This window comes from Carcharhinus amblyrhynchos, chromosome 13 (genome assembly GCF_965287045.1).
Source record: "Carcharhinus amblyrhynchos chromosome 13, sCarAmb.v2.hapA, whole genome shotgun sequence".
Lineage (NCBI taxonomy): Eukaryota > Metazoa > Chordata > Chondrichthyes > Carcharhiniformes > Carcharhinidae > Carcharhinus > Carcharhinus amblyrhynchos.
Window position 1 is genome coordinate 34,390,641 of NC_137336.1, and position 11,261 is coordinate 34,401,901.

At 41.1% G+C, this 11,261-nt stretch overlaps 1 protein-coding gene across 1 annotated transcript in view; it reads right to left on the reverse strand.

The window, feature by feature from the left end:
- Nucleotides 1-9,985, reverse strand: part of LOC145351488 (uncharacterized) — a 166,773-nt gene extending 156,788 nt beyond the window's left edge. Inside the window, exon 1 of the mRNA XM_080201085.1 lies at nucleotides 9,414-9,985. Coding sequence (XP_080057211.1) covers nucleotides 9,414-9,707 — 294 coding nt within the window. The 5' untranslated portion in view covers nucleotides 9,708-9,985. The remainder of the gene's footprint in view (nucleotides 1-9,413) is intronic.
- Nucleotides 9,986-11,261: the final 1,276 nt, after the last annotated feature.

The window sequence follows — 11,261 nt, forward strand, 5'->3', positions numbered from 1 at the left end:
TGTCACCCGTCAGCCTTTTCTGTTCCAAGGAAAACAACTGGAAGCTCTCCAATTTCTTCTTGTAGCTACAATTCACCAGCCCTGGCAACAGTCTAGTAAATCTTCTCTGTACTCTCTCCAGAGTAATTACATCATAGAACCCCTACAGTACAGAAAGAATCTGTGCCGACCACAATCCCACCCAGACCTTACCCCCATATTCCCATTTATTTACCCACTAATCCCTCTAACCTACACATCTCAGGACAATTTTTAGCACGGCCAATCAACCTAACCCGCACATCTACGTCCTTTCTGTAATGTGGTGACCAGAATTACACGTAATACTCCAGTTGTGGCCTCACCAGTGTCTGATACAGTTCCATCATTATGTCCCCATTTTCGTATCCTATACCTCTGCCGATGAAGTAGAGCATTCCACATGCCTTCTCTACAACCTTATCTACCTGTACTGTTACCTTTAGGGACCTATGCATTGTACGCCAAGATCTTACACTTCATCTACCCTTCTCAATATATTTCCATCTATTGTGTACTCCCTTTTCTGTTTGACCTCCCTAAATCCAGGTTAGTATATTTATCTGCTGAGCTTTATTCTTCCCAATAACTCACTTTAGATTCTTGAAGGAGAACAGCATAGGCTGCCCTTTGATATTGTTACTCCAAAACACTCAGACAAAAAATGGGTGCAGGGAAAAGAAATGCTGTGCATACTTTAATAGTTATTTTACATTATTCAACCACATCCTCCCCTTGTCATTTTTGTTATTAAACAGAAATCTTAATGAGTCTTATTTAACTTTTGTACTAAACAGGAGAAATTTCCCCTGTTGTAGCTTGAATAATTATTTCCTGAGTAAATGCAGTCTCCTGTATGATACTGAAAAATGTAGATCACAAAGTCCCAGATCAAACACCTTCTGCTGAATTAACTGATCTCACTCAAGACAGCAGCTGGGACAAAAAGGTCTGAAGGGTGGAATTCTCCCATCTTGGTCTAAGCCTCGTGGTAGGGGTGGAAAATTGGGGTGTTTCCCGTTGCGGAGGTTGGGAGGGACATATGCCATATTTTCCAGTCATATCCAAATAATTTCCACCTAGATATTCAGAATGGATAAATAGTATGTCAAAAATTCAAAATACATCAGGCGCTCAGGGTATCATTATTGGGAGGAACAGGTGGCTTTGGACCAGAATTTTACCACCCCACCCACCGCGGGAATCGGAGCAGGAAGGTGTGGAACAGGGAAGGTCCGTTGACCTTGGACGAAATTTTATGGTTTCAGGACAAGTGAGGCCATAAAAATTCTGCCCATAGTGTCCCAAGCTTCCTATCACTGATAATTTTATGATCTAATTTCTTGGTATATAGTACATAAGAAGTAGGAGCAGGAGCAGGCCATCTAGCCCTTCGAGCCTGCCCTGCTACCCAACAAGACCATGGCCAATCTGTCGTGGCTCAGTTCCACATTCCCGCCCTCTCCCCATAACCCTTAATCCCCTTGCCTATCAAAAACCTATCAACCCGCGTCTTAAAAATATTGAGCGAGGCAGCCTCCACCACTTCAACGGGCAGAGAATTCCAGAGATTCACCACCCTTTGAGTGAAGAAGTTCCTCCTCAACTCCGTTCTAAACCGCCCCCCCTTTATCCTGAGGCTGTGCCCTCTAGTCCTACTGTCCTTTCTGAGCGGGAAGAGCCTCTCCACCTCTATCCTATCCATCCCATTCAACATCTTATAGGTCTCAATGAGATCTCCCCTCATTCTTCTAAACTCTAACGAGTACAAGCCTAGTTTATTCAGCCTCTCCTCATAGTTCAACCCCCTCAACTCCGGAATCAGCCCAGTAAACCTCCTCTGCACTCCCTCCAAGACCAAAATATCCTTGCGTAAGTGCGGCGACCAAAACTGCACACAGTACTCCAGCTGAGGCCTCACCAGTGCCCTATACAGCTGCAGCAAGACCTCCCTACTTTTATATTCAATCCCCCTCGCTATGAAGGCCAGCACCCCATTCACCTTCCTGACCACCTGCTGCACCTGCAGGCTGGGTTTTTGCGACTCATGCACAAGGACCCCGAGGTCCCTTTGCACCGTCGCATGCTGCAGTTTTTCGCCACGTAAGTAATAGTCCTTCCTACCATTATTCCTACCAAAGTGGACAACCTCACATTTGCCAGCATTAAATTCCATTTGCCATTTCCTGGCCCATTCGCCCAGCCTATCTAGATCCTTCTGCAGACTCTCCACACCCTCTGCACAATTTGCCATTCCACTAATCTTGGTGTCATCAGCAAATTTCAACACCATACACTCGGTTCCCTCCTCCAGATCATCTATATAAATGGTGAATAGCTGAGGCCCCAGCACTGACCCCTGGGGCACTCCACTAGTCACCAACCGCCAATCCGAATAGCACCCATTGACCTCCACTCTCTGCCTCCTATTTGACAGCCAATCCTCTATCCACGCTAACACCCTACCCCCAACTCCATGCCCCCTGCCCTTTTGCAATAACCTCTTGTGAGGCACCTTGTCAAATGCCTTCTGAAAATCAAGAAAGACCACATCCACCAGCTCTCCTCTATCCATCGCCCTAGACACATCCTCATAGAACTCCAATAAATTCATCAGACACGACTTCCCCTTAACGAAACCGTGCTGCGTCTGCTCTACCAAACAATTCTCCTCAAGATGCCTTGCTATTTTCTCCTTGATGTCGGATTCTAACATTTTTCCTACAACAGACGTTAAACGGACCGGCCTATAATTCCCCGCCTTTTGCCTGCCACCCTTCTTAAACAATGGCGTAACATTAGCCGTTTTCCAATCTTCCGGCACTTCCCCGGAATCCAGCGACATTTGGAAAATAATCACCAAGGCATCCACTATCACCTTCGCCATTTCCTTCAGAACCCTTGGATGCATTCCATCCGGTCCTGGGGACTTGTCCACAATCAGCCCCCTCCAGTCTGTCAAGCACCGCCTCTCTAGTAACAATAATGTCATTCAGGCCCTCCACTCCTACCATCTTTCCATTGCTAACACCCGGCAAATTATTCACGTCCTCCTCAGTGAAGACCAAAACAAAAAAGTTATTCAAGACCTCAGCCGTTTCCCCATCCCCTATCACTAAGTCCCCCTTCTCATCCTCTAAAGGACCAACGTTCACCCTAGCCAGCCTCTTCCTTTTTATGTATTTATAAAAACTCTTACTATCCTTTTTTATATTAAGCGCTAGCCCAGCTTCATAGTTTATCCTACCCTTCTTTATCAATTTCTTTGTCAATCTTTGTTGACATTTAAACCTCTCCCAATCCTCTTCTCACCCACTACTCTTAGCTACTCTAAACGCATCCGCTTTTAACACTTTCCTTCACCACCTTCGTTATCCACGGCTTATTACCTCCTCCGATCCTTTTATCAGAATAAATTTCTGCTGAGCAGAAATTAATTGTAGATTAATTAGTAGATTAATTGATTGCAATTGATTCTTATGATTAGTCATTAATGATTAACTAGCATTGCAGGATTACCAGATTAGTAGAAGGTAATATCAATAGATGGGGTGGGATTTTTCTCCTCCTTCCTGGAGTGTTTCATAGGCTAGAATCATGGAATCCCTGCAGTGTAGAAGGAGACCAGTCGGCCTATCAAGCCTGCACTGACAACAATCCGACCCTAGACCCTATCCCTGTAACCCTACATATTTACTCTGCTAATCCTCCTGACACTAAAGGACAATTTAGTACGGCCAATGCACTTAACCTGCTCATCTTTAAGCTGTGGGAGGAAACCCACACAGAAACACAGAGAATGTGCAGACTTGACATAGACAGTGACCCGAGGTCGGAATTGAACCCAGGCTCCTGATACTGTGAGGCAGCAGTGTTAATCACTGTGCCACCGCTGGTCGTGGAATCTAATGGTCCCGCAGTTGTCAACGGGGTTTCCCATTGAATGCACCCCTTGCTGACAGGAACCCCATAGTGTGGGTGTGCTGTTGGCAGGATCCTAAGATCCCGTTGGCATAAATGGCAGCAAGATTTTGGCAATGGTGTTATCTTTTAGTATAACAATTCCAATGTTCACACATATACCATGTAGCCTATTGTTACAATTACAAAGTTTATAAGCTTGTTATGCTTTGGGACTGTGATTTTTATTTGAGATTAAATGAAGACGGTCATGTGATTTGACCTGTTCAGAATCCTGCTTGACAACAAGCCGATGTAGTTTAATTTTTAGAGATTAAAAGTTGTTTGATAGGGAAGCAGATGCAAAGTACTTACATTCGGAGACAATAGCAGGAGTCTTTGTGTTGACAGTGCGTGGACTGAGATTCTCATCATCATAGATCCAGAAGTCCCAGAAAAGCGTTTAAAATGTAATTCATGGCAATAGGCTCTGAGAGAAGAGTTTATGATATCACTCATAGACAAGCCTAGTCTGCCAAGATCTGGGAGAAGGAGAGCAAGCAGCTACAGACGGCAAAACACCACCAGAAATCTGGGTTGGAACTTGGTCAGATTGAAAAGACTGAATTTGTGAGGAATTAAAATGAGATTGGAAGATTTGTCTAGCTCAGTTAGAGGAAAAATATCCAGTGGGGTGAGGGGGGTGGAATCTCACTGTGAATAATGGTTCTTTTTAAACATTTCCAGGTTGAGAAAAGATAGGGCTAAACCCTTGGGAGCCAGGAAGCACAATGAACTGGTTCTATCTACTTAAAAGACACTGTGAGGTACATTTGTAAAGTATGTTTTCAGTTGTACTAAAAGAAAAATGGGAATGTTCTATTTGTTGGTTTAAAGTATAAGTTGTCTGCAAAGACAATGTTTAGTCAATATTAGTCAATAGTGCTTTTTGTCTTTTGTTACAGTAGAAGTTTTAAAACATGAAATCATGTTCATCCTTTCAGCTATTAACCAGAAGTTCAAATTTTTTTAACTGTAATTTGCCTTTGCAGACAGCATAATTGGCTGACGAATATATTTTAGTGTGCTCTACAAAAGTTGGACTGCAAATTAGTTTTAGTCTTTCCAGTAAATATTCCTAGAAAATATTTATTTAATATTTCAAACATTTATCATCTTGAATTTCAGTCACTTCAAATAACTTTTTATTTGTAAGCTAATATTAGAACTTTTTCAGCACGGCATTCAACACCTTTAGCTCCACTTAACGATTTCAATCTCCAGTATTCTTTTTAACCATTAACACATTCATATACTTACCTCACTTTCCTATATTAAGTTTTGTATAATTACCACTCATTTTCTTTTCTTTTTAGTTGAAAAACTAATTTATTTCGGAGGCTGCCTGTTTAGTTTTTTCATATTATGGAGTTTCTTTTAGCATTGGCATTGCACAGTGACAACCCTCATTTCTCCACTGCAACCTAAGCTTTTAACTGCTCACTTCCAGCATTTGGCACCACAAAACACTGACCATACCATTTGGACTCAGTTGTTTGTTGTAAGGGAAGGGTGCAATTTCAGATTTATTTTAATTGCTTTTCAGTTCCAATGCTGTTTGTATTGTGAGAGAGTAGAGGAACTTCTGTGGTGTGCTGATAATCAGTTACCTATTGTTGGGGGCACAGTTGTTAGCACTGCTGCCTCACAGCCCAGGGACCTGAGTTTGATTCCTGACTTAGGTTGCTGTCTGAGTGGAGGTTGTATGTTCTCTGCGTGGGTTTCCTCTAGGTGCTCTGGTTTCCTCCCACAGTCCAAAGGTGTGCAGGTTAGGTGCTTTGACCATGCTAAAAATTTTCCCTCAGTGTACCCGAACAAGCTTCGGAGTGTGGCAACTAGGGGATTTTCACAATACCTTCACCACAGTGTGAAGGTAAGTCTACTTGTGACTAATAAATAAACTTTTATTTTTTATTTTACTTTCTGTACTTGAGGAGAGCTGTTGTTAGGAGTAACTTATAATGAATTGATTTCTGAGCTGAAGTGATTCACACATTGTTAATACACCAGTTTGAGTGAAATCTTTGGGCAGAACTTTACGGCCCTTTTGTGGAAGGAATGGCGAGCTCGTCCAAACATCCACTGACTTCAGCGAGACCGGAAAATCGTGCCGGCAGGAGGGACTGTAAAATTCTGCCCTTAATCTCACATAACCAAGCTTTAAAAATTGTTTAAAAGTTTAGTTTATTTATTAGTATCACAAGTTGGCTTACATCAAAAATGCAATGAAGTTACTGTGAAAATCCCCTAGTAGCTGCACCTTGGTGTCTGTTCGGGTACACTGAGGGAGAATTTAGCATGGCCAATGCACCTAACCAACATGTCTTTCGGACCATGGGAGGAAACCAGAGCACCCAGAGGAAACCCACACAGACACAAGGAGAACATGCACACTCTGCACAGACAGTGACCCAAATTGGAAATTGAACCCTGACACTGCAAGGCAGCATACTAACTACTATGCCATCATGTTTGTAAATTGAAGCATGAGGCAAGAGACAGTAACAGAGTTCTGCCATTTGAACTTCTGGGATTGAGTCCATATATATTATGCTCAGCACGTATCATCTGATGTGTGTTCAATTCTGCTAGTTAAAAACAGATGAGGTCTTACCATAATTCCCATGTAACACTTTGTATTTCATTAAATGGCTAACTGTCTTTAATGAGTATATTTGATACATATGTCAATTAGAGTACATTTGTGGGATTTTAGTGCATTTGGTTCCAAAAGATTTTTTCACTTTATAAATAAAAATCTGCAGTAATTTCAAACAAATGGTTTTAACTGAGGAAACAGTTGAAGCAATCAACCAAAAACGATTGCCCAGAAAATCTGGTAGTACAAGTTAACTGTTATATTTTCTGAAGATCAAAATTACTCTGATTACTGTATTGGGATTTTATACATACTTGCCAAGACTTAGCACTGCATTACATAGAATTACATGGGGTGAGAACTCCAGCTGTGTGTGCCCCAAGACTGGAAATACCCACCCGAGCTCAACGGACCTTTAAATGATCTGCCAAATTTTCTGTCCCGTCCACTACGATTCCCACAGCAGGCAGGATGGGAAATTTCCAGCCATTGTATTTACACACAGGGCATTTGACTCAACAGAATTATGTCAATGTTGTGCTTGAAATGAATTTTCTCTCATCACCCTATCAACATATCCTTCTGTCTCTTTCCCCACCTCATATACATATTTAAGATTCCCCTTACATGCTTTGGTGCTCATCATAGAAACATAGAAACAAGGAGCAGGAGTAGTCCACTCGGCTCTTTAAGCCTGGTCCACCATTCATTATGATCACGGCTGATGATTAAATTCAATTTCTTGATCCCCCTTTTCCCCATATCACATCATTTCAATCATTTCATATTGCAGCAAGTTTCACATTCTAAACGCTCTGGTTCAAGAAGTTTCTTCTGACTCCCTTATTGGATTTATTAACAACCATTTTCTCTTTATGGCTTCTAGTTTTGGATACCACACAAGAGGAAACATTTTGAGGATGAAAGTGATCTGTCCCAGCAGCCTGAAATGGACTTGTACCAAATTGCCTGCTGATTTTTCATCATGCCAGCTCTTATTTCCCATTGACTTGGAAAACATTGCCAAGATTTTGAAATGAAACCAAGTTAAAGTAATAATGAGACTAGGAGATAAACTCAAACAAGAGTTTGAACTGCTGTTCTGTAACCTTCAGTGGAAAAAAGATCAGGTGCCATTCCACACTGTTGATGTCAGAAGTTTTATCCTACTTTTTGACTTTATCCTTGGGAATCCCCCCCAACCTTCCCCCCCAAATTTTAAAGACATTCTTTATCAGGTCATCCTTTCAGCCTTCCCTTTTCTAGAGAAAAGATCTCTAGCTTGTTCAGTCTTTTCTGATAATAATCTTTCAATTTTGACACCATACTTGTTAGTCATCTCACCACCTTTTTCAGTGCCAAGCTTCTTTTGGCACAACCTCTAACCCCCAAGAGGATGAGGGCAACAGGTGCACGGAACACCACCAGATACAAAGTTCCCTCAGGTCATATACCATTACAACTTGGAAACACATCAGTTTACCTCTACTGTCACTGGATCAGAATCATAGAATGCTCTTCCTAACAACACTATAGGTGTAGCTAAAACTAAATGGACTGCAGCAGTTCAAGGAGACAGCTCACCACCTTCTCAGGGACAACTAAGAATGGACATTAAATGCTAGCCTAGTCGGGAATGTTTACATGCCAAAGATGAATAAAAAACCCCTTTCCTAAAGTGGAAACCAGAACTAGGCACAATAACTCTGGTCTAACTAAAATTTTACACAAGCCTAACATAATCTCTGATTTTGAGCTTTATTCCTCCAGAAATTAACAAAATTGGCCTTTTGTATCACTTTTCAATCTTGCCTTGTTAACTTCATGATTTGTGAATCTCTCCCCCAGGGCTTCAATAGCCCATTTAGATTCTTGTTTTCCGAAGAGTAAGTGGCTTCCAGTTTCCTTCCGAGCATTATTTCATGCTTACATATATTGAAATTAATTTTTCATTTATTTGGCCATTCTGCAAGTTTAACATCTTTTTTGTATTTTGCAACAGTCTTCCTCAGTATTAATTGTATTCCCCAATCTGGATATTATACTTGCAATTCCTAAGTCTGATTCAATTATGGATATGCTGAACAACATTGGTTCCAGCACCAAACCTTGTGGGACACCAGGATGAGCCTTTCACCAGTCTGAACAAATGCTTTCGAAACTATAGACTTTTTTGTAGCTAACGTCCTTCCCATTTGCTGCTTACTCCTCACTTCTACATGCTCTGGCCTTAGTCATGAATTTGCTTTGTGATATATAGGTAGTATTGTGAACAAATGACTGGAAAAGGAATAAATTTATTTTCATAAGATAGCAAATGTTATCCGATAGTCTCCTTACCTGATTGCTGTAAAATTTCAACAAGTGTTTCCTAACAATGCTCTTTGGGGAATGTTTATATATAATGTAGTATGAAACAAAGGATAAAGACATAAAATTCAAGTTGTATTTATTCTCAATATTCAATCTTATATTTCGTTTTAACTACACTTATTGTTAGATAGAAGGACAAGGTAGTTGCACAAATTAGATACAAATATAAATTGTAACAGTATTGCATGATTACAGTTAATCAGAATAACACTGCAATAACAGTAAGTGCAAACCCTAAGGATTAACTCAGCAAGCGTATTTTTAAAGTTGTAGTGAATAGAAAGCAATGGATAAAAGGTTTCTTGTTTGAAATGTAATACACACATAAAGGTGGCATCAGACATGGTGCAAAACGGAATACTTATGGAAATTAGTTACCTTAAGGCAAGTGAGACTTAAGTCCCAATTACTAGGTATGTCTGTTATACGGTCAGTTGCATTTAATTTACAATTAATCACTTACCTCCTGAAGTCGGTCGATTCTTTTCTGTAGCAAAGGTAGTAAAGTTGCATCGTCCCATAAAATCTCCCGTATTGCTTGCAGTGAAATGCTCCCTTTCTGATTTTCCAAAAGCTTTATCCTATCTTGCAACACCGCCGTTTTAACATTCAGCATCAGGCAAAACACAACAGAAGTGACTGATAACAGTAAACTTACTATTGTCGGCAGTGTCCTCAGGTACATCAAAGGGTTTGATGTTGGCATAATTTCTTTTTTACTTTTCCCAACCTTGGGTGACTGATAATTCTTGCCCATCTCTCAGAAATCGGCAACACCAATTGCAAAAGGGAATGTTTTCCAAGGATTTTAAGCTCAGCTAAAACCAAACCAATTCTGTTCGTGGGGAAAACAAACAACTAGAAACTGAAGCAAATCTGCAGAATTCCGTTTTCTGACACACACACACAATTTCTCAAAGGTGCTGTTTCAAATTTGGTTTGTCTGTCTTGTTTTGCTGCCGACTGTTTTCTCTCTGCTCATAAAATCGAAAAAAAAGCTTTTAAACAGTAAGTGTGAGTCAAGTCCTGACAATAAACGACATGCCTGCGATTAGCCAATGTTTAGAATAAATGCTGCAATAGATTACCCACCTCTCATTTCCCCCTGGCCACATCTAGGGTATTTACTGATGCAAAGCCAACTCCCAGAAAATTAAAATGTCTCCACGCCCACAATGCCTTGGCACAAACCAGGAAACCCGCACGAAATGAAAACCATAATAATGGTAAAAATGTGCAACAAGTTAAGTGAAGAAAACAGTATGCGGAGCGAAGTGACTCATAAGTACAATAAACTGCTGAGCCCAAAGTATATTTTCTTTTTCGAAAAGTGACAAACTTGATTAACGATGAAAGATTGCAACATCATCCCATCCTCCAAAAATCACCAAGATACAGAACTTTTCTCACATTGCGAGTAATGTCACAAGAATTACATTAACAATAATTAAAACGAGGGAGCTTTGTGCAGTCCAGGTTTGTGGGCTGTTAGTCTCTGGTTATGCTCAGTAATTGACTTGTACCGAAGTAGCTCCTCATTGCTTCAATGCTACAAATGACTTCCAATAGCTGGAGCTCAATGCACTTGGATGGATTTGCTCCCCAAGTTGTTTCGTGTCTCTCTGTCGCTCTCCAGCGGCGTGTCGGCGAGCACCGAGATGTTTTATTTTATCCTGTCGACAAGAACACGGCTGTCAGCGAATGCAGGACCACACAGGGGAGGTAAAGTTAACGTTAATTCATGATTTTTTTTCCTTCATAGGCACTCGTTGGCCTGCAGACAATTGCTGCTTTTGCTTCTGATTTCCTGCAATGCAATTTGTTCATCAGTGGTATGGTGGCGTCACCGACTAGATCCATTCCTGACTGTCCTTGAGGACAACTGCCTTCTTGAATCTCTGCAATCCAAATAGTCTTGGTATTCCCACCCTGCTGCCAGGGAGTTCCAGGATTTTGGCCCAGCCAGTTAAGGAAAGCCAATATAATTCCATTCCAAGTGAGGATGGTGTATGCAACTTGGAGGGGGAACTTGCAGGTAGTGGTGTTCTTATTTGTCTGCTGCCCTTGTCTTCCTAGATGTTAGTTGTAGTGAATTGGAAGGTGTTGCATAGAGGCTTCCCATGTTTGTACACTTTCTTCTACAACTTGTAGATCATACACACTGCTGTTACTGTGCATTAGCAGAGAAGGGAGTGACAAAGTCACATCTTCAGATGAGGATACTCAATTCTGTTGTGTGGCACTATCATTGTGCTAAATAGGATTGACTGTAAACAGATCTAACTACTCAAGACTTGAGCAGCCATGAAGC